Source organism: Pimephales promelas, chromosome 17 (genome assembly GCF_988280905.1).
Source record: "Pimephales promelas chromosome 17, fPimPro1.hap1.1, whole genome shotgun sequence".
NCBI classification, from domain to species: Eukaryota; Metazoa; Chordata; class Actinopteri; order Cypriniformes; family Leuciscidae; genus Pimephales; species Pimephales promelas.
The window spans coordinates 4,896,745-4,923,956 of NC_142785.1; the positions used below are offsets into that span (position 1 = coordinate 4,896,745).

At 38.1% G+C, this 27,212-nt stretch overlaps 1 protein-coding gene and 1 non-coding gene across 4 annotated transcripts; one reads left to right on the forward strand and one right to left on the reverse strand.

The window, feature by feature from the left end:
- Positions 1-2,050: 2,050 nt before the first annotated feature.
- Positions 2,051-2,132, reverse strand: trnal-uag (transfer RNA leucine (anticodon UAG)). The gene has a single exon. It is a non-coding gene; the product is annotated as a tRNA-Leu (tRNA).
- A 1,037-nt stretch (positions 2,133-3,169) lies between these two features.
- eef2k (eukaryotic elongation factor 2 kinase) lies at positions 3,170-27,159 on the forward strand. 3 transcript variants are annotated; one of them, XM_039659176.2, is made up of 19 exons: positions 3,170-3,563; positions 3,911-4,183; positions 5,937-5,992; positions 7,202-7,303; positions 10,628-10,688; positions 10,786-10,823; positions 12,914-13,085; positions 13,223-13,372; positions 13,461-13,593; positions 15,818-15,945; positions 16,868-17,063; positions 18,336-18,391; positions 18,515-18,592; positions 18,975-19,031; positions 21,517-21,651; positions 22,468-22,656; positions 24,691-24,815; positions 26,079-26,257; positions 26,430-27,159. In XM_039659176.2, the coding sequence occupies exons 2-19, from the start codon at positions 3,938-3,940 to the stop codon at positions 26,537-26,539; spliced, it is 2,211 nt and encodes a 736-aa protein (XP_039515110.2). In that variant the 5' UTR covers positions 3,170-3,563; positions 3,911-3,937; the 3' UTR covers positions 26,540-27,159. The 3 variants fall into 3 exon arrangements, with proteins under 3 accessions (XP_039515110.2, XP_039515111.2, XP_039515108.2); XM_039659174.2 differs by having other exon boundaries at positions 3,171-3,563; positions 5,937-5,996; positions 7,203-7,303; XM_039659177.2 differs by lacking the exon at positions 18,975-19,031 and having other exon boundaries at positions 5,937-5,996; positions 7,203-7,303.
- Positions 27,160-27,212: the final 53 nt, after the last annotated feature.

The window sequence follows — 27,212 nt, forward strand, 5'->3', positions numbered from 1 at the left end:
GACTACCAGCTTTATAATCAATCGGTTCAATGATACCAGATGAAGTAGGCCTATGCTATGTAGAGCAACAGAAAATTAGACGAGGAAGAAGACGATGGGTCAGAGATTTAGGAGATTAATGTATACACAAACGGTTTATCAAAAGGTAACTTCGCGCCCACTGACACAATGGGTGCTTCTCATTTCTTATTTGTGCATCCTCGTTTCCTTCCCTTGCTTCCTTTCCTTGCGTCTCAGCTCCACCCCCTGTAGGACGCGAGGGAAGGAAGCGAGGAAAGGAAAGGAGGACAGAGGAATCGAATAAAAGCTTTTTTATATACATTGGAATTCTTGATCACTCGAGCGTCACTCCACAGTGTCATCAGCAGCGCTAAAAGGATCTGCCCTTATGATGTTGAAGTTTGGTTATTTAATAAATTCATAATAAATAATAATAAAGATAGGCTATACTGTTGAAATATCTGAGATGTGTGGTTTATATAAACTGCAAAGGTAAAGTATAAATTAAAATGATTGTGACCGATGTGAAGGGGGAGGAGAATTGACAAGTGCGTCACGTTTAGTCAATATAACAGTTCCGCGTAGGATGCACCTGTGTATCCTCGCTTATGACTCCTCAGGAAGCCTCCTATCTCCTCGATTTTCGACTCCTCACGGTGCAATTAGAGAATTGAGATGTCCTTCAAGATGGCTGAGCTCGATCGGTTTCCGGGTCATAGGAGGGAGGACGGAGGAGCGAGGAGACGAGGAGGGATATTGAGAAGCACCCAATGGATCTATAGATATAAACAAACTGCTTCGGTGTCGCATAGCATACATCGTCATCGTCTTGCTGATCCCTCCCCGTTCTGTGATTGGTTCGCTATCTCAGGCGAAGATTTGGTTCATAGCAGCGTGAAATAAATCGCGCTGCGGCAAGGCAACATGGGGAACCCCAGACTAGTTTAAAGGGTAACTAAACCCCTGGTCAGAGCCTGACTCCACCCACTGGCAATATTTGAAAAATGCTGGAAAAGTGGGCAGAGCCCAGCGGAGAGGGGCGCGCACCTGAGACGCATCTCTTTGTATGAAACTTGCCTACGTCACCAACAACCGCTGTGTCACGTACCACCTCAAAACATCCAATAGGTGGTTTGCAGTCACGTGATTGTATTGACGCGCGGAACACAGATGGAGGGCAAGGAGTGAAGAGCGCAATGGACGAGATGGAGGAAAATCTGTACTGTACTACTTTAGACGCTATTACAAGAGAAATATATAAACAGAAAATCGAAACATATGTTGGACGTGATCCTTACGTTATGAAGAGGACCGATTTTCAACTGAATTGAGAGATTTGCCTGCCATCGAGGCTGTAAATATCAGCAACTAACTCGTCTTACAGACATACTACTTTGACTTTACAAAGTTCGGAAACTGGTACGTTACACAAACAGCCACATAAGTGTATTTAAACACCTGAATAATGTAATTATAAGCCACATAAATATTAACTCACAGTTGACGAAGTGATTACTGCGTACACACACACACAGGCATTTTCCCATTCGGCTCCTCCCGACCGCAGACGTAGGTTTATAAGGCATTTTCCCGGTGTTTTTCTGTCAATTTCTAGTACTTTCCTCCCTTATGAACAACAACTTTTGTCACACGATAAAAACTCCTCGTGGTTTGATCGATTTGAGCAACCATAAACGACGCAAAACATAGGCATTTTGAGTGTGTTAAAGTGCTTCCTAAATATAGAAATCACTTCCTGCCCTCCATTTGCGCTTCGCGCCATGGCAACGCAGTTGCGTGACGTCACGTGAAAACAAGCTATAGGAAAATTCAACTGCAGTAGCCACCGTTCAACCTGAAGAGGGCAGCACTAAGACGTTTTTACACCATATATTGTAGAAAAAGAACACTTTATAAACAAATGCCAATAGAGTTACTCGAATCAATGGCTGGTATTAATAAAGATCCATTCTTACAGATCATTAACTCAAAAAAGTTGGTTAAGTGTTTAGTTACTCTTTAATAGTGAAAAAAAACAGAAAATGCAACTTGGCAGCGGTGGGATTCGAACCCACGCCATCGAAATGACTGGAGCCTAAATCCAGCGCCTTAGACCACTCGGCCACGCTACCACGAGACAGTAGTATCAACGGATTAGGTATATTACCATTGTAATGAAATGCGTGTACAATACTGTTCGCATATAAAATGCTCATAATAGAGGAATTCAGTTCAAAACAGATGTTAAGTCCATTGTACACTGAGTCCGAAATTTTCTTATGCGTTTGTTCGTATTCGTGATTCGGTGGCTCTGAATTGTCAAAACACCATTCAAACTGATGCGAAAAACGCAGAAATTCGAAGCCGATTGATTTTTTTTTTCTGACGGAAGCAAGTTTCAGAGGCAGTGTGCAAAGCATGATTGCTGTGAGATAGTATTACTTTTTAACGTGCGGAAGTTATTTAACTTCGGACTCGTGTGCAAGAGCCATAGTCGGGGAGCATGCACTCGCTTTTAACTAACGTTAGCTAATGCAAGGCCAATCGTTGATTGTTTTTACTTGTGAAACTACAGGTGTTTACGTTTCATGAAATTAAAAGTATTGAAACAACAGTTAGTGTCACATTTGACGATGCTGACATTGGCAATACAATGAAAACCAAGAGGACGAAAATAGCCTCTCGGTTAGCACACTACTTGAGTTGGATGCGCAGATCTGTTCTTTTTCACAGAGTGGCTACGTGCAGCCAGTCCTCACCCGTGTGGAGGCTCGCCCTGCCCCCGCGAGTTCGACTCTCTACTATGGCGAGGAGGGCTCTCATTAATATTAATTACGCAACGCGACGTCATTCGAGTTACGCCAACTTGATTTGATTTTGGAACGTTATGATGCGTTGGAATAATTTGGAAAATATATGTGATTTGTTGTTTCTAATGTATTAATATATAATTTTGGAAAAAAAAAAGATTTTGGAACGTTGCCGCTTGAAGGCTTGGCTTTTAAATATTAATTTTCTTCCGTGTACAGGAAAGGTTAACATGAAAAAATTAATATTATTCATGAGATATGCCTTTGTCTTAGTAGAATTCGTAATATATAACCCTGTTATCGATTAACATCCTGAGCTCCCCCATAAAAGGCCATGTGATCATGGCTCTCTCTGAATAACATTTTGACGATATTTTTTGTTTTTTTAAACGTATTTGTTTATTTTTTTAATACATTTTAGGTACCTAATAATTCTCAGAATGAGCTATCTTTTCGTTAAAGTCCACTAGAGGGCCAAGTGCAGCTTTGTCGTTGTCCTGATGAGGGTTGGAATCAACAACACAAGGGAACATTTCTTCACTGGCCAAGACACGTAGTACACATTTCTGCAGAGGCACAGTAAACCTGTCACTGTCCAGAGTGCTTGAGACACAACCGCAGCTGACACTTCCGTGCTAACGCGCGATTCGAGTTGGCTTCCTTGTCCGAAAGGGTGTGAAGAGGATTCGCGATAATAGAGCATATGTCCCGTTTTTGTTATGTCTTCAATCTAGCGATTTTATTCATTCTAACGTAAGTATTCTGACGCGCACTATTGATTGTTATTGCTCTGTAGTGTGCACCTTCGAGCTGTTATTATGTTTAGTTTAGTTATATTGCATCAAAATAAATTATTATATAGCTTTAAATGACCTCCTATTTGACGGTTTTAAAACGCTTTTGTCATTACAAACTGAAGTTTTTAAGGAATGTGGCATACTAGTCTTATCTTAGACTTACATTATCGAATACCTTTAAATTTTATCAACCTGTTCTTGATCATTTATTTCATCGCTACTTTTAAAATGTGTTTGCATGTTTGTTGACAATGCATCTAATAATGTAACATTTGACACTTATTCTTACGTGCTTGTTTGTAGTTTTGGTGCACAACACAGTGGGACATCATGGCTGATGAGGAGCTCATGTTCAGTATGGAGGAGGTGGATGAACCTAGGAATGGGTGTAGTAAGAATAGAGTGACTTTTAAAGATTCCAATGCTAGTGATGACGATGATGAAGATGACCTCCGCATATGCCCCATAACCGACGACCCCATAAGTCCAACCAAAGGCTTCTGTGACTACCCAAAGAACCTTGTTGGCAACCAGCAGCTTTCTAATTCATTGCCCAAAAACTCATTTACATACAAGGTGAGAATTTCCCATTATATTTTAGTAAATATACATTTTAAATTTTGAATACAGTTAATGTAGAAACAAAACAGCACAACTTTATAAACCTGTTACTACATAGAAAAAATATTAAGGGACCAGGGCACAATCTTTTATTACAACGTTATTTTATTAATCAAATTCATTAAGTAGCATCATTCATGGATAAATATAGTCCTTGACCTACTATTTTTGGAACAGCATAGCTGCCATACGTGCAAAACGTGCAGTATACAGCAAGTACTGTATCCCACTGTTGTTTGACACCAAATTAGATCATAGATCAAATTAGAACATTTATAATATAATATAAAAACATGTTTTATTTCCGTAATTGCACATGTTAGTAAATAATACAGTCATGTGACAACAATGTTGCATACTAAAAGGGCATCAATGTATAGAGTATAGAAAAATAATGTAGGAACTAGATTTTCTTTAAAATATACTTATAAATACGCGACAGAAGCTTCTGGAGTCGTTTTTGTGAGAAAATTTTACTTTCGCGTCTGAAAATGGGCTTGGCGGGCATGAGAGCGGTTGATTCAGACAACAAGGGAAACAATGGATCGCAATGACCATTTCGCATGCTGAGGAAATTGTTCAAACTGACTCGTATGACGGACCACATCCATACAGTTATGAACCTGCTATGCTGCCAAGAGAGACAGGCCAGGATTAATGTTACACAGAACAGGTTACACATTGAGTTGTGGTGTGAGGAGAACCAGTGGTGAACAGGACAGGTGTCTTGGTGAGAGATGTGCTTACAGATATATACAGGTTCGCTAACGATATACACTGTGCTCACAATATTGTACAGATTATTACCATTGTGTATCAGAACAGCAGACATGAGTATGTTTAGAGTAGATTTATACTCATAAAACTATACTTGAGTATATTTCTATTGTACTAAAAACATACTCAAGTACATTTTTAATATATATTTTTCACCTGGGTTATAATAAAATAAACAGAAAGTTGATGATTTGAATATTTAAACAACGTAAAATGACGCGATGTTGAAAAAAAAAGCCGATTTTCAGAGAAGTCCGAGAAACTCGCACTTTATCTACTAAATTAGTGCCAATTTTAAAACATTTTAAATCCATTAACTTTTCAGATGGTATTTTCATACAAGGTTATGTATTCATTTAGATTTTTTATTTTTTATTTAAATCTGCAATATGCTCTTTATGTTTGAAACATTCATTGTTGCATAATGCATGCTGTTTCCCATACTATTTCAGCAGGTCCTGTGCAGTAATGCACACAGTAGTTAGCTGACATCATAGTGTTACTACATCGTGTATTTTAGGAGGACTCTAAGGCTGTATTGACCAATCATTACCCAGAACTTGAGCTATCCATTTCATTCTGGCATTTTGGTGGTCATCCAAGAACTTTCTTAGATTGTTAGTGTCCACTTAGACAATGACCTCTATGATGGTAAAAGAGATTGCCTGTACCACAGAGAACATGTGAACAGATGTTTTTTTTTTTATCCACAGAAAAAAAATGTTTCCAGAAGTAATTGTAAAGTAATGTACAGTGTGCAGAACTGTTTTCCTCCATCTCTGACACATTCACTTCCATATATGGAGCTTGAGCTCTCACGAGCACACTTCCTAAATGTACTGTAAATCTTACTGTAAATATGTCAGGTTGCATTTATACTCCTGTTTTTTGTTTGTTTAAACAAGTGGGTTTGTCTATTCCTCTAATTTAGAACAAAAATGACAAAGAGCATGATGTCGTGTTTGGATCTTTAACAGAGAAAGGCCGCCGGGTATGTCTAATACAAGTTTCAATCAGACCCTCCAATGTTTCTGTCTTTCCCTAATTTGATTAATCCATCTAGACTGGCATCTATCATAGAGTATGTGCTTTTCCTATATTTATCCTGTCGTCTTTTTTCCATTTCACTCCTACATTTGCTTCTTACATCTGCCAACTCCCATATCTCAAAATCAATCAACAAATGATACATACATACATCCATAGTTCTATTTTCTTTTTTAACTATCTGTTGCATTAAGAAGTACGTCACAGTTAGAGAAAAAAAAAGATCTGTTGCTAATTTTACAAGTATAAAATCTGATTATAATGTACAGCAAAGATGTTGCTTTTTATTACTCATTGAACCTAGCTATTTGAAATATATTTAATATAAATGATCAGCTTCTCCTTGCAAGGAAAAACACAAATACTTGCCTAATTTAAACATAGTTGTTTTCATTCTTGATTTCCTACAAATTCCTAATCCAATATAGTATGTAAGGTCAGGTATCCGTGGTAGTTTTGTACTGTTAAAGAGATGATGTCTACATGATGTCTTGTGACACATGGGTAACGTTTCTGTACTTAAGAGGTTCTGTGTAAAGAGGAGCCCACATTTTCCTTGTGTCTGACATATATTTGAACTCTGTTTCACGTTTATCTTTCTATAAATAATTGGATGAATATACTTGGCCACAGGATCTAGTTTTAATGGTTATTTTGGCATATGGGCAGGTTTATTTCACTTATGACTCTTGTACTTGAGACTTTTACTACAGCATAGCATAGTATAGTATGCTATCTCTCTTGCAGTTCTTATTGAGAATTTGCGAAACACAAATTTTATAAAATAACCTACTCCTGATCTTTGTAGGATCAGAACAGTGACTCTGTGACTCTGGGAATCAAGATATGTAATGATTCTGGTTCCAATTCTGAATCTTATAGGGTGCAAGATATCATTAAAATTATTTGCTGACGGCATTTCTTTATTTTTATTAGGATCTCCTACATAAAGTCTACTGAAAACTTACCAGCTCTAATTCTAACTTTCTTTGTCCTTTTATTCCTGCATGTCCTTTATTGTTGCACCACTTTTCGTCCTGTTCTTTTCTCACATTCATCATGCATAGAGTGGATCACTACCATCTTCACTCTTCAACCCATATAGACAGATGTAGGAGTTTTTCAAACAACTTCAATTTCTCATACTCAGGCTACTTGGAAACATGCTATTGAGAAAGCCAAAGCCATGCCAGATCCTTGGGCTGAGTTCCATCTGGAGGAAATCGAGACAGAGCGCTGTACTCGATACAGGTGAGTGATTTTGAGCCCCTTTGGAAGGTTAACCTACTCAAAGAGTTGACTCAACACATGAAAAGAGTTGGGGAAGACAGTTGGAATCTGTAGACAGCCAAGCTACAGGGGTTGGACAAAAAAACTGAAACACCTGGTTTTACTACACAATAATTTGTTAGAATGGTGAGGGCCTCATTTTGCATCCAAATACAGCACCAATTGACAGATAGTCCTTCACAGTGACCAGAGGGATTATGAGCCGTTCCTCTTCCAGAACAGTGTCCAGGTCACTATATGATGCTGGTGGACTCGCTCCTCCAAAACACCTCAATAATATTCAGATCTGGTGACTGTCAGACCATGGGAGATGTTCAACGTCACTTTCATCTTCATCAAACCCTTCTGTCACAAGTCTTGCTGTGTGTGTTGGTGCATGATCATGCTGATACACGGTTTGAGCATCAGGTGCTCATGATCCTCCAGAAGGGTTTGGTAGTCCTCGGCAGTGTCGTGTCCATCAAATACAATCAGGATTGTCATGATATTGGAGCTCAAACCATCACTGATCCACCCGTGCTTCTCTCTGAAGATTGGCCGCCAGGCATATAGATGTGAAACCTCCAACATTGGCCAGTGTTTCAGTTTCATTGTCCAACCCCTGTATATTATAATACTCCCGCCTACCAACAAACATTATCTACACTGCAGCGACTAAAAGTGTTAAAACATTCCAGACCCATAAGACTTTTGACGAATGAAGATACACTCACCTAAATGATTATTAGGAGCACTAGTTCAATTTCTCATTAATGCAATTATCTAATCAACCAATCACATGGCAGTTGCTTCAATGCATTTAGGGGTGTGTTCCTGGTCAAGACAATCTCCTGAACTCCAAACTGAATGTCAGAATGGGAAAGAAAGGTGATTTAAGCAATTTTTGAGGGTGGCATGGTTGTTGGTATTTCACAATCTGCTCAGTTACTGGGATTTTCACGCACAACCATTTCTAGGGTTTACAAAGATTGGTGTGAAAAGGGAAAAACATCCAGTATGCGGCAGTTCTGTGGGCGGAAATGCCTTGTTGATGCGAGAGGTCAGAGGAGAATGGGCCGACTGATTCAAGTTGATAGAAGAGCAACTTTGACTGAAATAACCACTCGTTACAACCGAGGTATGCAGCAAAGCATTTGTGAAGCCACAACACGCACAACCTTGAGGCGGATGGGCTACAACAGCAGAAGACCCCACCGGGCACCACTCATCTCCACTACAAATAGGAAAAAGAGGCGACAATTTGCAAGAGCTCACCAAAATTGGACAGTTGAAGACTGGAAAAATGTCGTCTGGTCTGATGAGTCTCGATTTCTGTTGAGACATTCAGATGGTAGAGTCCGAATTTGGCGTAAACAGAATGAGAACATGGATCCATCATGCCTTGTTCCCACTGTGCAGGCTGGTGGTGGTGGTGTAATGGTGTGGGGATGTTTTCTTGGCACACTTTAGGCCCCTTAGTGCCAATTGGGCATCGTTTAAATGCCACGGCCTACCTGAGCATTGTTTCTGACCATGTCCATCCCTTTATGGCCACCATGTCCCCATCCTCTGATGGCTACTTCCAGCAGGATAATGCGCCATGTCACAAAGCTCGAATCATTTCAAATTGGTTTCTTGAGCATGACAATGAGTTGACTGTACTAAAATGGCCCCCACAGTCACCAGATCTCAACCCAATAGAGCATCTTTGGGATGTGGTGGAACGGGAGCTTCGTGCCCTGGATGTGCATCCCACAAAACTCCATCAACTGAAATCCTATAAATATGGGCCAAAATTTCTAAAGAATGCTTTCTGTACCTTGTTGAATCAATGCCACGTAGAATTAAGGCAGTTCTGAAGGCGAAAGGGGGTGAAACACAGTATTAGTATGGTGTTCCTAATAATCCTTTAGGTGAGTGTATTTCTGTTGATCCATTAAAAATCTATGCAACCGAAACTTTGAAGCTTTAAAAGTTCATACAGAGATTGTAAAAGTATTCCATATTCTATATAAATGGAGTGACTTAGTCCAAGTGTTCTGAAGAGACACGATTGCTTTAAATGATGAACAGATTTAATATAGGATATTTATTCACATATAATAATTATGGAGTAATAAATATGAAAATGTATTGTGAATAAAAAGAGCACATCAAATATGGAAGATCAAACATACTTACTCAACGTCAAGCAAGCACATATGAAGACATCAGATGCAAAAGTCGCTAAACGCCACCCGCCAATGATATTGAGCGAATTCTCACCACACATAGTATATGTTCATCAAATACTTTATTTTCCAAACTGCTAAATTCTAGCCTCAGTCCATTCAGAAATACCAGTTTGTCAGCAAAAGGTGTGGTGACAAATTGGGTCCTCCCTCAAATCAGGTTTTCGTTAGGACCCCCAAGCGATCCCATCAGCTCAAATTACTTTTAATAGGTTACTCTCTTTAACGCCTGTTTACAATTCCCACAAAAACTTGTGATGATAAAAGCTGCTTTAACTATGGGATACTGACCATTTAATGTCTGTATTAGTTAGCTTATGTACTAGCATAGCACACACACAGATTAGCCTGATAGCTTAGTTTATACATGCGTTTGCACTTACAAATGTATTCACAATTATCTATAATGTAATTACGCGTTAAATTAATTGTAAAATGTCAAAATATTTCAGTTCTAAAAAGAACAATGTTCAATTATTAACTTAACACTGGCCATGAGATTGACCCTTGTGTCCCATAATCACTGAATCCTGCTACCAGTCCTGAGTTTTTACCACTATGCCACAGACACCTGACACACGTCCAAGTCAATCTCAGAAAATGTGTGATTGTATGTCATATAAGAGACGCATAATGTCAGATGTCTCACAGTTTCAGACTCTAATTTTAAACATTTGTAACTTCACACCTCTAAATAAATATCCCTTGACTGCTTGCCAAAAATGTGTGTGCTATTAAATGGGTTAGTCTACATGGGACACCGTGTTCTGGACGACAGAAACGCTTATGTAAATATTGGGCGTGTGCCTTTAGGACTGTGCCATGCAGTATTTGCTGTATTGACCCTTTCACTAACTGTCCCAAAGAAAAATTACAAATACTATTTTCATAATATAGAACATACTTTTTTAATGCATTTACATGTCCTTGTTGCTCTCAGCCACGTAGTTTGAGGCCGATTTCTAGTCGCTGTTGTGGGTAAAAGTTTGAGAACTTCTTCCTGAAAATGAAAGGGAATGGAAAGCTATATTTAAAGTGATAGACATTGGTGTAAACATGTATTCTTGCTCTTTAGATACAGTGCGGTCACTGGGGAATGGGCAAAAGATGACATATGTATCAAGATTTCCTCTCAGGTACTTTGGTGACATCATACACTTGTTTTCAGTTTGAGATAGAAGTTGCATTTCTGTAAATATGTTTCTAATTAATTGGGATATATTTGTTTTACAGCCGTTTGGAAGAGGAGCCATGAGAGAATGCTTCAGATCGTGAGTCAAGCAAATATATATTGAATATATACCATAGACTAAGAAAACATTACTGTTTATTAATGAATATTTGGAATAGAAATGAAAGTGTTATTCCGTTTTTGTAGTTCATATAAGTTATAATTTTTTAAACTATGAATATTTCATGTATTTGCTTAATTGCTTTCATAAATACTGCACATTATTATATTTAAAGGATTAGGAAAATATTGTGTAGAATTGTTTTGTTTGTCATGCCAACTTTAGTATTTGTTATCCTGTACAAAAAATGCATCCCTTATTACGTCCCTTTCTTTGTGATGTATTTTCCATTCAAGTGATATTTTTATTAGGGATGCCCCTTAGGGATGCCACTTCTCTCCAACATAGAGACAGATATCATGGGGAAAAATAGCGACGGTGAATCAGATCCAAATTGTAGTGTTTCGGTTTGCTGTTGTTTTTTATTTATTTGTTTTTGTTTATATTTTGTTTGTGTTTTGACTGAAAACTGAGTTTTCATTCAATATTAAGGCTACACTTGTCCGTCTGCCTAATCCTGGCTTAGATTTTAAGCCAGGATTAAGCCTTTGTTTTAATAGGACATTTAACCCTTGTGCATCCTTATGGATATTTTCAGGTTTTTTTTTTTTTTTTTTTTTTAATTTTGCCTGTGTTAATGTCAACTGCATAAATTTTGGCACAGGTTTGAATTTTTATTGGCGTTATACTATTTCACCCCCATTTCCTTTAAAAAAAATCTATTTTGCAATGCATTAGGTATACAAAAAAAATCCTCTCTTTCCTGTCCACCTTGAAATTTTTAATCCCAAGGACATTTGAACACACAATGATGCAATATTTCTAATAGGATTTCATTCTGTTGGCAAGGCTTCAATATTTAAATTTTTAGTATTTTTTTACCAGATGGTGCCATTTTTCTCAGGCTTAGCCTAAAGCAAATACTCGCTTTTTTCCTGTTTTCTGCTTCTGCTGTGATAATTGTGTGGGTGTGTTGGTATGGATGTCAGGATGTTAGATTTATAACTTTGATTTATGAACATTATTTTATATAACTTTTATATTTTATGAAACGTTTTGCACTATAAAAACTGCTAGAAAATATTCATAACCAACTTTTTTTTTTTTTTTTTTTTACTTTTTTAATCTTTTAAAACAGCTCAAACATGCATTTTAGTCTGGGACTATGGGCTTAAACCTTGTCTGTGAAACCAGGGGTTAATTGAATATTTTAAATGCTCATTATCATGGTTTAGTATTTCTCCCCCAACTAAATGACCAATTGCTTAAAGGGATACTCCACTTTTTTGGAAATAGGCTCATTTTACAACTGCCCCAGAGTTAAAATGTTGAGTTTTACAGTTTTTGAATCCATTCAGCCGATCTCCAGTTCTGGCCGTACCACTTTTAGCATAGCTTAGCATACATCATTGAAGTGGACAAGACCATTAGCATTTCTCCAAAAAAAGTTACATAGTGCACTAAGATCAGCGGAAAATGTAAAGTTGAGTGCAGCAGGCATAATGACTACACAAACTTAGTCCCGGTCACGTTGGAAGCCGGGCACTATTTTCAGGCGCTGTATATCATTCCGCCTCCTGCACTCATGGTACGGCAGTAAAGTTTCTTGATTATTACGTAGGAATGTGAGTATAGTTCCTAGCCATATCAGCCTAGAAAATCGCAACTTTACATTTTCCGTCTGTCTTAGTGCACGATGTAACTACAGAAAAGTCAAGTTTTAAATAGGAAAAATATCGAAACACTTTTCTCTTTTTGAGAAATGCTAATGGTCTTGTGCACTTCAATGATGTATGCTAAGCTATGCTAAAAGTGGTACCGCCAGAACCAGAAAACGACTGAATGGATTCAAAAACGGTAAAACTCAACAGTTTAACTCTGGGGGAGTTTTAAAATGAGCCTTTTTCCAAAAAAAAAAAGTGGAGCATCCCTTTAAATGAACGACTAATAGTCGACTAGGAAATTATTTAGTCAGGGGCGGCCCTAAATATGATACTCTCATCTCTTAAAATCTAGTCTTAAAATGGATTTTTGTTGACCTGTAGCTTTCTATTCGCTATCGTTCACAGGAAGAAGTTATCAAACTTTTCCCACAGCAGCAAATGGAAATCAGCCTCAAACTACGTGGCAAAGCGCTACATGGAGACTGTTGACAGAGAGGTTTACTTTGAGGATGTGAAGTTACAAATGGAGGCTAAATTATGGGGCGAGGAGTTCAATCGCCACAGGCCTCCCAAACAGGTACTTCTCTGGTGGATGTTGTTAATGTTCATAAAACACTGACACAGTTTTAACTAGGTTTTACCACTCAAAACCGGTTTGAACAATCATGCCAGATACGAATGATGTACTACTTTAACGTATCCCATCATTATTAGGTTGACATCATGCAGATGTGTGTTGTGGAAATGACTAATCGCCCCGGGAGCCCTTTGTTTCACCTGGAACACTACATTGAGGGGAAGTACACAAAGTACAACTCCAACTCTGGTTTCGTGAGGGACGATAACATACGGCTTACACCCCAGGTTGTCATGGATGTATAAAATCTGAATCTGTTGTCCCAGTGAAATGATGTGTGATTATTGATTGGCAATGATGTTTTTGTGGCTTTAGGCATTTAGTCATTTCACATTTGAGCGCTCTGGACACCAGCTGATAGTGGTGGACATTCAGGGCGTTGGGGACCTTTATACAGATCCTCAGATCCACACTGAGAAGGGGACTGACTTTGGAGATGGCAACCTGGGTATTTATCAATATCCTGCATTTGTTTTCCTTATAAACTTGAAGACATTTTATAAATCTTTGAGTACTTTAAGCATGAGGAACCTTTTAGTGATGCACTGAAATTTTGGCAACTGAAAATATTTGGCCGAAATTCATTTTTAGTTATGGATGAAAACGGTGATCTTTATTTAGTAGCACTCTGATGATGTAGTTTTTTTTTTTTTTTTTTGACTGTGTCTTTTTCATGCTCACGATGTGGATAAACTACAACAGGTAATTATGTCAGCTGTGTGGACAATATACATTTTTCGTTTCGTTTTGATGAACCGAGATGTTTTAGTCTATGCTGTTTTCAAAACACAAAACATTATTTGTAGTGCACCTCAAGCTTTGTAACTTTTGAGGCCCTATTTTAACGATCTAAGCTCGTGGTCTGAAAAGTGCGCGACGTCGTAAACGCACTTAGGGCGTGTCCGAATCCACTTTTGCTAGTTTAACGACGGAAAAAATGGGCCCGGCGTATGGTCTAAAAGGTTTGTCCCTATTCTCTTAATGAGTAATGAGTGTGTTTTGGGTGTAATGTGCAATAAACCACTCAAGAGTCTCATCTCCCATTCCCTTTAAAAGCCAGTTGCGATCGCCCCATGGGGGATTAGCTATTTATAAGGCGGAAATTGCTAGCGGAAAAACTGAACGCTTCTCTAGTGAGGAAACGGATCTGAGCTGACCATCTATGGAACAAAGTGTATGCACGTTGTTGACCCGCCTATCCATAAGTTTCCTACGCCCCATGAGGCCTTGCGTCAAAAGTGGGCGTGTCTTCCGGTTCGAAGTAAACAAAGCGCGACTTGACATGCTTGACACTCGTTCATTCAACAGTTGACAGTCATTCAAGTTATAGCGATCCAAACTAGCTAACGATGTGGGAACACAACCTCAACGAAAATTAAAAAGGGTGAAATAACAGTACCTTTACCCTTCGCAGTAGTTGATCGGGAGTATTATAATAACATTATTAATAACCAATACTCATCAAGGCATGGTGACAGACAGTTGTGCGAGCTGACAAACAATTACAATAAAAAATACACACTTAGTCATTGTGCTTTGGAGTTTATTCAAAATTATAAATGAATGTGCTACTTGAATACATTAACTGGCACATTTGGTATTCTGTCAACACAGGCTTTGATCCTGAGTTTAGGTGTAACATCAGTAGCGAACAGCCAATCACATGCTGAGAGAGTTTATAGAATATTAAGAATTTAAACAAATGTACACAGGAAGATTCGTCGTCTTTTGGGAGGTGATGGAAACTACAGTCGTTGGCAGGATCACTCTGATTTCGTTTTCAGCTTATGTTCAAAACAATCACGTTTAAGCCACTGAATTAGTTTAGTCCGGTTATGCATACAACCGCGAACAGCACATGTTGTCCCTGAGCTCCGTAACGACATCTCTCATAAAGATTTGCGTCTTTAAATAGTAAAATAATTCTCAGAAAAACAGCTAGCCTCTTCGCTATCTAACACACAAAATACCATTGGAATGCTGCTTCCGCCGCCTCACCGGAAGTTTCAGCCACTTTATTTTTTACAGGAGCGCCCCTCGGAAACTTGTGGATGGGCGCATATTACTTACACTCTCTTTAAATAACAAAAAAAGTATTGTGAATAAAACAAGGTGTGTTCAGGCGCATTGTTGGCGCATTGCTATTTTGAGGAAAGTCAATTGCGCAGTCTGTTTCAGTTGCCTCAAAATAGCAATGCGCCTGAACACACCTCGTTTTCAGACCTGCACGCTCATGGGCGCAAATGCATTTGCTATTTAAACAACATGGCGCAGGGCGTGAAAATAATAACTGCGTCGGGCTGAAACTAGCAGAAAATAGTAGCGTTGCGGCTGGCGCTGCATTGCGCTGGATGTATGATAGAGCCCTAGATATGGAACAAAATCTTCTGAAAATAACTCTGGAGAGGAGCATTTAAATAAATATATGCACTATATTACACATTCATTATTATTTTACTTTTAACCTGTGACTTTATTAAGTTATGTATGTTTGAACAAATACAGCCACCTTATAAATATTTCTTTTTCAACAATGAATTGGAGTAGAAACATAATTAAAAATTGATATAAAACTTCCTTTTTAATCTGTGCATTTGAAATATTTTGGCGTTCGTGAAAAATTGTTTCTGTGCATCACTAGTAATGGTTGTTTTATGTATTTTGTGTTTCAGGTGTGCGTGGCATGGCACTTTTCTTCCACTCTCACCTGTGTAATAAGATCTGTAGGAGTATGAGGCTCACTCCCTTTGACCTGTCCCCTGCTGAAACTGCACAACTGGACTGCACCAACAAATTGCTGGTTTGTACAAGTTCCTTATTTATTCTTCCTCTATATACAAAACATTTAAAGCAATAGTTCACTTCAAATAGAAAATTCTGTCATCATTTACTCACTCACTTAAGTTGTTTTAAACCTGTATGAATTTCTTTCTTCTGCTAAACACAAAGGAAGATATTTTGAAGAATGTCGGTAACCAATCAGCTGATGGACCTCATTGACTTCCATAGTAGGAAAATAAAAATTCAGTCAATGCGGTCCATTAGCTGTTTGGTTACCGACATGCTTTGTGTGTGGCAGTCGGCCTTAAAGCGTCGGACACTTTGTTTTGTTTTGTTGTTAGTCTAATTTTGTGATTGACTTTAGGTTAACCATTTGCCGGTTCCAGCCTCCGCCTTCCCTGAGCTTGAACTGTGTTACACTTATGTTTACCACAGACTTTTTTAAGGCATTTAACCAAAAACTTCAGGACAGAAGTGTTAAAATGGTGATGGCGCAGTAGATAAGACACATGCCTTTGGTGTGAGAGACTCGGGTTCGAATCCACTGTGAGACACCAATGTGTCCCTGAGCAAGACACTTAACCCCTAGTTGCTCCAGAGGCGTGCGACCTCTGACATATATAGCAATTGTAAGTCGCTCTGGATAAAAGCGCCAGCTAAATGAATAAATGTAAATGTAAAATACTAAATCATTTGCGGGTTTGGTCTACAAACCAATGTCGACCCCTCTTTTTTCCCATTTTTAAATAAACATTCTGTACTAAAATATTATAATTTAGTTCTGATAGTTTTTGTGGCATTGCTGACCCAATCAGTCTAACAGAATAAAATTCATGTCTCTAAGCCCTGCATTCACAAACCGTTGCAAGTGGTTAAGAATTGGGATTATTTTAACAAATATTTCTGAAAATTTTCTAAATTAATTCAATTTTTCTAAGCAGAATTCAGCTCAGACTGTCCTCCGCGGATGTGAAGAGCAGTGTGGTTCGCCCAGGGTTCGGACAATCTCTCTCGGCCACATGCCTGTTCTTCTGTCCAGGCTCTCAGAGACTTCTTCAGTTGATGAAAACAGCGAGACAGACTCGGTTCCCTGCTCTCCACTTAGTATTGGCGTCTCTGCAGACCGATCATCCATGGGTAATACTATACTTACCTGGTACAATGTGTGAATGCACTTAAAGGCATAGTTCACCGAAAAATAAAAATTAGCCCATGATTTGCACTCTCAAGTCATCCTAGGTGAATATGGCATTCTTCTTTCAGACGAATACAATCAGAGATATATTACAAAATGTCCTCTTTCAAGCTTTATAATGGCAGCTTCATAAAATGCATCTATCCGTGATAAAAGTGCTGAAAACATTCCAGGATTTTCTCCATATAATGCACTTTATTGGTAACCAAACGGTTCAAGGTCCAAAAGACACTTTCAGTGCAAACTGCAAACTGTTCAAAGGGCTTTAAATGATTCCAAACGATGAATAAGGGTCTTATCAAGCGAAATGATTGCTCAAAAAAAAAAAGTTACGTTTTATAAGCTCAAATGGTCGCCTTGTTCTGTTCTGTGACGCACGTTCGTGACTCTCCTGTTCGAACTCGTTCATCAAAATGAACAAATCTTTTTCTGAGTCAATTCGTTCATTTCGTTCGTTGAATGAACCAAATGACTCGAAAAAAGATTTGTTCATTTTGATGAACGAGTTCGAACCGGAGAGTCACGAACGTGCGTCACAGAACAGAACAAGGGGACCATTTGAGCTTATAAAACTTAAAGTTTGTTATTTATTTATTAAATGAGCGATCGTTTCGCTTGATAAGACCCTTATTCATTGTCTGAAATCGTTTAAAGCCCTTTGAACAGTTTGCACTGAAACTGTCTTTTGGACCTTGAACCGTTTGGTTTCCAGTAAAGTCCATTGACTCAAAAAAAAGTCCTGGAATGATTTCATCAAAAACCTTAATTTCTTTTCGACTGAAGAAAGAATGACATGGACATGTTGCTAAGTAACCTTCCTGGGCCAGTTTGCACTGACCTTTAATTGTTTTGATGAATATTATAAGGACATATTCCAATTTATCAATACTGGATAAGGCTTTAGTAGAGTATACACTTGTTAGAGATATCAAAACTGTCATGTCAGCAATTTAACATTATGATTTGATAAAGTATAAACAAAAGTGTTTAAGCAATTATTACCAAGAGCACCCTGATTGGTATCACTACATATTCTGTGTTTAAAAAAAAATTGTTTTAAGCTTTTCCTCAATTCATGTGCTCAAATGAAAGTGCAACATTCTAGCTCAAGTATAAAGTTAGCTCTCAGGTGCATAATGAAATACATATTTTGTTTTGGGACTTATTCTTATTAATTTCACCTCCAATGTCTCTTGATTTATGTTTCATAACAGGCTGGTCTTTTATGAATGAAATGAATGAGAAACATCGAGCTAACTCGGATCAAAAGGTCAGTTTGTGAATAAGAATATATATATATATATATATATATATATATATATATCCATTGTTGACAGTGGAGCTGATGGAAATGGGAGCTGATTTATACTATGAACTGTACTTGCATTCACAGGACTCAGAGAATGGAGGAGACAGTGGTTGCCCTAGTGAGAGACGCAGTGAAGGAGACTTAGTGGAACATCACAGCCAGGTATCGAATATCACCTGGATATTTGATATATTTTTTACAGTATTTGTATCCAGCACAGGGTTTTGGATGATTGTCGGCATTAAATCTGAACAAATACAGAACATTATTACATTTAAATAAACTATTGTTTTGTTTTTAGATAGATATAGATATAGATTATGTTAATAATATTGATATTTCATATGTTAAGTGCCAGGCTACTGAGAGCTGTAGTTGAAATTATAACCTGTTCTTGCTTGATTTCTTTGTCACTCCATTCTACTGCATTATAAACTTGTTGTTGTGTGCTGTGCCCACTTGCATCATAAAATGCTGCAGTTATACTTTTTTGGGCTCCTAAGACATGTGATGGTAGGTTTTTAATGTATTCATCATTATTTAGGGACGTCCCTTCTACAACAGACATTTCTCAGAATCGGATGAGGACAGTGTTCGTCGGGTAACTACAAAACCGTTGATAAAATCCCTGTCTCTAATCACGATAGTCACCCATCACCCATTGATTCCTAATCTTTCTTCTCATTGAATATTGATTTAAAGTGGTGCTGTATTTTTTTTAATTTAAACCTCTAAACCTTTTCATCTCCTTATTCTTTCATCTAAACCCCTTAATCTAATCTTACTTTAACCCCCTCACAAGTGGCAAGCTCTCCTTTCCCGTACTGTACACGCATATGCTGGGTTCCCAAATGTCATTGTCAGGGAATTTTGAAATTGTAATTTTTGGCATGTAAAAGTCATGGAAACGTCTCTTGTTTTGCTCGAAATATATTTCATTGAGTAGCAGGTGCTGCTTGTGAGTGACATTTCTATTAAAACCACACATTTAATAAAAAATGACTGGAGAAGTCATGTGGGAACCCTGCATGTGATTTCCTGCATGCTTTTTTTGTGCAGAAATATTTCAAGTGATTTTAATGGTGCTATATGTAACTTTTCTTCTAAAATGAATGCTTCTTTGTTGCCTGTGTGTGAAGGGGTTGTAATCACACATTACAATGATCCACTTGTTGGGTTTTGCTAATACCTCTGAAGGCCAGTATTCCTATTTCTATGTGAAGTCTCCGGGTCGGATTTTCTGCGAAATCCATCGGATGTGGCGTTAATGCGCGCTCCCGAGCCTCTCTCCTTTATATACAGTCTACTGGAGCGAACGACATGAGTCTGATAACACCAAAACACTCCTGCCTCCAGCACAACACACACTCCACATAAATATAAAACACAAAAATGTATCTGCTGAAGCTCGTCAGGCCAAACGTGAATCGTGACTTAGGACGAAAACATCCTAACATCGACAGAGCGTTTGAATTATGAAGAGACCTCCGCTATTGTTATAGTGATAAATTACAAGTTTTCAGATATGCTGTAATAAATAATGGTTAATAGAGCCCGACCGATAAATGGTCTCATTTATGATTTTGAAGGCCGATACCGATACAAATATTTTTGGGTTTTAAAATCCGATATTCCGATATATCGGCCGATATTTTTTTTTTAATTAAATATTGTTGTATTTCACACACGTGTAAAAGAAAAGCTAACTTTTCTGCACAAGATACAATTGATACTTTTTCTCTATGTCTAAATGTTCACTCCTCGCAAGTATAACTTCATTTTACATTGCAGGGATTGTTACTAGAGATATACTAGTTATAAATACAGTAATCATTACTTTATTTAGGCAGAAAAAGTTCATTGTGGTTTCCAAGCTCATTAATGTCAACGTTAGCGGTCTTCCACTGATGATTGTGGTTAGCTAGTCTATGATGAGCCATAATTTAGCAATAGATAACATCATACTGCAAATTGTAAAACATACATTTTCAATATAACAGGCCAGGGAGAGATGATTGAAGCGTGTTTCGTCCATTTTTATTTTATTTTTTTAAATATTCATTTATCGGCCATTATAACTACCGATATTTTGGAAAATGCCTAATATCGGCCGATATATCGGTCTGGCTCTAATGGTAAATTGTAATGAAATAGCAAGGTAAACTACAACATACATGAGACATGAAATGAATACAATAGACTGTTCCAGAATAACAAAAAGTAGGTGCTTTAGGATGTAACTTTTATTTTATGTAGTAGATCTACTGTGTAACGTCACTCATCCCACTACTATCATATTGTTTATAATACACATTTCCAGACACGTTCAGTACAGTAATGTTACTTCCTACGATCTTACTGTTACACTGATATTGTTCAGTCTAACCGTTTTCGTTATCATATTATACATTCACCTATGTTGACATTGCTGATTGTGAAAGATACACAAATAGTTAGTGAAATGCCTTATGCTAGATAACACCACAAACGTAACGTTATCATGGTACGAGCATAGGGCATTAGTTCAGTCAAGCTGATAAAAGTAGCCTATTATTGTAATGTTGCAGTGGGAGATTACATTAGTTGGTGTGTTGAAAGTCTCAGTGTGGCCGTGTAACATGAGTGATCACTCTTGTGTTTGAGCAAGAGCATGAGCGCCGCTCTTGGTGCAATCTCAGACATCACCGATAGAGGCCGCTAAAAAATACATATAGCACCTTTAAGTGTTTATTTTTTTGTGGTTTTCAAAGTGTCACAGATGTTAGTTCTTCTGCTCAGCATATTTCAAGGATTCAACGAATGTTATACATAAACAAAAAGTGAAAGCAGTTACAATGACCAGCCGTTTTCACTGACAATAAAGGAACACTTCACAGACCAGCTATGCACTGTATTTGACATCACAACAGACTAGCGCTCTAAGCTATTCGCGGTTCCTAGACCTAAACAGTCTATTTCTGACCTTGGTCTTGGCCAGCAATGGATAAAAAAAGTGTGGATATGTTTAAAATTTTGACAATTCATATAGTCAATGTTTTGCCTCAGTTATTACTCTAGGGATAATCTGTATTTTTGTTGTCTCTCAGCTGACAGAAGAAAAATGGAGTTTTTACCATTCATCTCGCTCCCACATACACAGATCCTCCTGTGTGGCAATGGAGGTGGAGAGACTGAACACTATGCTTCTTGAAAGGAAAATTGGCAAATCCATACTAGGCAAGGTAAGAAATAGTGTCGTGTGTTTACAAACCTGGTCCTGAAACCGACAAATATGTTTTTTATACTGACTTAAAGACTTCAGTTCAGCTAGGGTAGGCATTTGAAACTGAATGAAATGATTGGATTAAATATTTTTCCACAGAGGATAAATGTAATTTTTATGACCACTTTTTTTTTTTGAGCACTTTTATTAGTGATTGCTATCAGGATGTGAGGAAAGTTTCAACCGGTATAACAAAAAGTGTTTATGAAAACATTTCCCATCCTTTAATGGAAATTCTGTCAGGTTTCTGTCCCGCCATTGAAAAGTCCATGCGACCAAAACTTTGAAAAAGGTCATAAAGGTGTCGTAAAACTAATCCATATGAATTGAGTTTAGTCCAAGTCTTGTAAAGAGATAGAATTGCTTTATATGATGAGCAGATTTAATTTAGGGGTGCATTTGTCTTTAACATGAAAGCTCAAACTTGCATGTGTCATACACTAGAACAGACCTCACTGGTTCTCCTGAGGCACACACACGTTTGAGCTTCTGTTCTTCTTACCATATTTGATGTGCTCTATGTATGCTTTCTAAATTAAATCTGTTGATCATATAATTTATCTCTTCACAAGACTTGGATTAAAACACTGGATTCGTTTTACGACGCATTTATGAAACCTTTTGTAAGTTTTGTTAGCACAAACTTCCAGTGGGGGACCGAAACCTTTCATTGGCATCATCTTTATTTGTGTTTTAAAGGACCAAAGTCTAAACGAGAAAAGAGTAAGTAGATGATGACTGAATTTTCATTCTTGGGTGAACTGTCCCATTTTAGGTTCATCTAGCCATGGTCCGCTACCACGAGGGCGGGCGCTTCTGTGAGAAGGATGAACCGTGGGACGAGACTTCTGCAATCTATCATCTGGAGAGGGCCACCATGTGCGGGGAGCTCGAGGCTATCGTTGCCCTTGGCCAGTGCTATCTTCAGCTGCCACATCACATTCTACCAGAGATAGAATTAGAGGTGCTTTTTCCCCAAATGGTCTCACGGATGGTAACTAGGGGTGTAACGATAGACACATTCGTATTGGTTCCTTGGACCATTTTTCCTGCCGACCAACATTTCGTTATTTCACGTGTTGGCGCATCGCGCGGGGCAAGCGTGCACATACTGGTGGGGTGTGACCACAACTTTCGCCAACATCAAATGGCAAATGTAATGTAATGCTACGTTCACACCGGACGCGAATCGCGCGTCAAATTCGCGCCTGACGCGTCTAGTTTGACGCTTGACCACTTTGTGTTAATTCGCGTGTCAAGAGCGAAACTGGCGCGCGTAAAAACAAAAGTTTGAAGCGAAATTTACGCGCGTCAGAATCGAAATCCGTTGGCGGCCATTGTTTTTATGTCGACCGAGCATTCATCAAGAGAGTTACCGCTCTGTATTTACTCTGGAGAGCAGAACAGCGGCGTGGGGATCATCGTCGCCGTATATTTGTGTCCACCGGACCCTTCAGAGCCGAACCGTTTGGCGAGTTTCACCATTTGCTCGCTCCAGGAGCTGCGCTGGATGACGGCCGCTGTCAGCGGTACTTCCGCCTGTCCCGCGCCCAGTTTGATGACATGTTGTCCCGCATCGGAGCGAGGATCACCCTCGCCCTCATCCATCTAATCTAGCTGTCATTTATTTTTTGTTTTGATGATAAATAGAGCCAGCCTTCAAAAGTTATTAACCTGTCCTGTGATTTTTTTTCTCTCTCTCTCTCTCACGTCCAGACATGAATTTATGCACGTATATGTTGATTGTCTTTACAACATAATACTATTTCATATAATCAGCTATGGAATGAATAACATTCAATACAAAATGAACATGTCTCGTATATAGAAATAATGTTTTAAGTGATAAAACATTTGCTTTGTTGTGCATAATCCCACCATGCATTTAGTCATATTAACAAAATAATTTATTGAAGCATCCAGACACTTCACCACGTGAGCAAGCAGCTAGGCTCCTGATTGGTTAACGCGGCGCGAATTCACGCCAAAGTTCAGATTTTTCAACTCGGGCGGCAGACGCGAATTCGCGTCAAACGCGTGAATGCACAAATGGCACTAACTGAATCATTCGCGCGTAACGCGCCAGACGCTCAATTCGCGTCTTCCGCGCCTCGCTCCACGCCTCATTCGCGCCGCAGGAATTTTTCACGCGCGTAAAGCGTCTTTGCATTGACTTAACATTGAAACCATTCGCGCCTGACGCGCTATTCGCGTCCGGTGTGAACGTAGCATAAGCGGAACGAAACTGAGCTACTCGTTATTGTGTGGTTGACGGACCGTTTATCAGTTTGGACCAATGCAGCGCGAGCCGATCTTAATCAAGCAGCACTGATACTACACAGCAGAATCCAGTAAAGAAAACATTTGAATTCGCCACTGAAGTAATAACATCGCAGCGAGATCTAGTGAGAAACATTCACATTTCTCCGTTATTAACGGATCAAACCGCACTGACGTGGAAACCAGGAAGAAACATTGTGAACTAGCCATGAATGAACTATCCAGTGTCCACAGATCAGCAACATTCACCACGGATTTACTGTATAACACTACTATCTGTAACCATGGAAGTTTGGCAGGAATAGTAGGCTATAATGCTTTCAAGTAACATCACGTCGGTTTTATTTTGACATTATGAATACAATTGCTGCCCTCAAACGTTAATCTGAACCAACTAAACCTTTGTTTATAACTACTACAATATTACATTTCATTTTGTCCAAGGAGCTGTTTTGTTTTATATGCTCCTAAGAAAGGTCAAGTATAGCTCCATCATTGCTCAAAGTAAAAAAAATATCATACTTTATGATGTTAGTTTTAATAAAGGATATTTCTCTGGCATTTCTTTCTCAGAAACATACCGAACCGTGACACAAGTGTATCGTATCGAACCGAACCATGAATTTTGTGAACCGTTACAGCCCTAATGTTAACATATTATTTCATCTCTCTGCCCTGCTTATTCTTCCTCTGTCATGTCTGTGTTGTTTCATCTCAGGCGTCCGAGGAAAGCAGCAAGAAGGGCTTCGGCCTCCTGCTGCAGGCCGCCGAGGCTGGAGACCGGCCCAGTATGATTCTAGTGGCACGAGCATTCGACACGGGTCTGAAACTTCCTTCTGATAGGTAAGAATCATTTTTTTCACATCATTCACATCAATTTGTATTTGTATGGAACAAAATGTGTTTAGACAGGGATCCTCTGACTCAGTATGGAATTTGATTTTAGTAATGTCCGAGTCTGGATAACTATAAAGACAATTTCCAGACGTTTTCAGACTGTTGCCCCTATTTAGTTATTAATATAAATAACGGTAACACTTTTCACTATTTGACGACCCGCAAACAACTGCGTAAGTTTATGGAAATTACGCTGTACGTTTCTGTAATTATAGGGTACTTCTGTGTAGGTATAAGGGAACAATATGTTAAGTTTTGGGTAATGAAGGGGTCACAAGCAGATATACAAGCAAATTATTTATAATGTAAATATTTTAAAACTGACAGGTACCTATTCCATTAGTATATTCCAGGCAAAAATTGTTCGTCTGTTGCCAGCATATATATATATATATATATATATATATATAGACCATTTCACAAGATGTAAACAACACTGGCCCAGAAGCACTTCCTGTTTCAGTTTGTAACTGTTTTCTTTATTTCACATGTAAAGAAAACATCTTAAAGATGTTTGTTTAACTTTTTGATTCAGTTTTAAATGTTCTGTTGGTTGTATTTTATCCCAGCTTTTATGTAGTGTTAAAAAACTGAAACAGGAAGTGCTTCTGGACCAGTGTTGTTTACATCTTGTGAAATGGTCTATATGCAGGTTATAATGTGTTTTAGGTTTCTTCTCATTATGTAAGCAGCATGCATAAACAATGCATTCGGTGAACATTAAAGTCGACCAGCACTGCCAAAAAAAAAAAAAAAAAAATTACAGATTATTTTACTATATACTGCATATAACGCTGGAATAATAATGCCTGATAATAAATGATTTCATCAGTTGTGAATAATATTATTCTGAATAACGTATCCTGCCATTATTTTGAAAATAATATTTCCACAAAATATATATATATATATATATATATATATATATATATATATATATAATCAGTAACAATATTGTTTTTGAAACATAACTTATTACTAATAATATGAATTTAAAGTACTGGGTTTGGTGTTCATTGATTTTGAATGATCTACAGGACATATCTACAGTATTCCGGCAGTTATTTGGCACCATAATAACATGTAATAGCAATGTATTTTGAAACCATTTATCACATGTTAAATATGGTCTGAAAAAATGTTTCATTTTAAAATGGATAATCTGTTCTAACCCACTTTAGAACTGAAAGTTTTATTTTGAAAACGCAGGGCGTTGGACTGGTTGCACGCGGTGCACTGGTACGACTCTGCCCTTAAGATGACAGACTATGACGAGGGCGGAGAGTTTGACGGGATGCAGGACGAGCCGCGCTACCTTCTGTTGGCACGATTGGCTGAGATGTACCAGGAGGGAGGGTTTAACCTGGATGCAGACGCCCAAAGAGCAGGTGAGTGTATGTCACGCTACATTCATCAATATCATCAAACACAGTGGTTCAGTACTTCAGATTTAACATCAGAAAATATTACAACAGTATATCACATTGGACAATTTAGATTTTCTAAATGTGTCCTGAATTTGCTGTAATGTTTTCAAGTGGAATTGTATGCATTTTGTAGGTGATCTCTTCAATGAGGCAGCTGATGCAGCTATGGAGGCCATGAAGGGTAGACTGGCCAATCAGTACTACATGAAAGCGGAGGAGGCATGGGCTATGATGGAAGAATGAAAGTGCTGATTAGCCCAAAAAAAAAAAAAATTATTCATATTCTGCATCCAGACCCTGTTTACATGCTGTTTTCAATGGTCTATTTGACAAATGTTCCGTTTTGGTCTTGGTAATGTTGATCTTGGATCAAGTTTTTAAAGAATGTGACATGGGCATGTGCTGATTCTAGATCAGTGATATACTGAGGTGCTAAATATACACACTCTCATGGTTAATTTATATTTTTTCCATTAAGAATAGTTGCACGGTGTCTGAAGCCTGTTCTGGGTGCTTCGTGGGAATTTGGGATATGCGCATTACCTGTCAGTGATTTTATTCTCTTTATTCTGAAAGGCCAACTGGACATTTTATTAATAAACCTGTTGTGACTGTTAAAAAATTACATTATTGATGATTTAACATACTTCTGTAAAATCAATTTACTATATTGTTAAATCTGCCGTGTAAGGATTATAAGCATCAAAGGTTTTTGCTGTGAGTTTTAACCTGTTTTTGCATTGATACTGTCGAAAATAACTTCCAGAATTCACCATAATCAAGGGCTGTACCAATGTGTGATTGTGTTTGCTTTTTTAATGAGTACTAAATTAAGTAATAATAAAATATTTTTTAAAAAGTTAGTCTCATTTCACAGTCTCATATGCCAGTTTAACTAAAAAGTAATATGATCTGT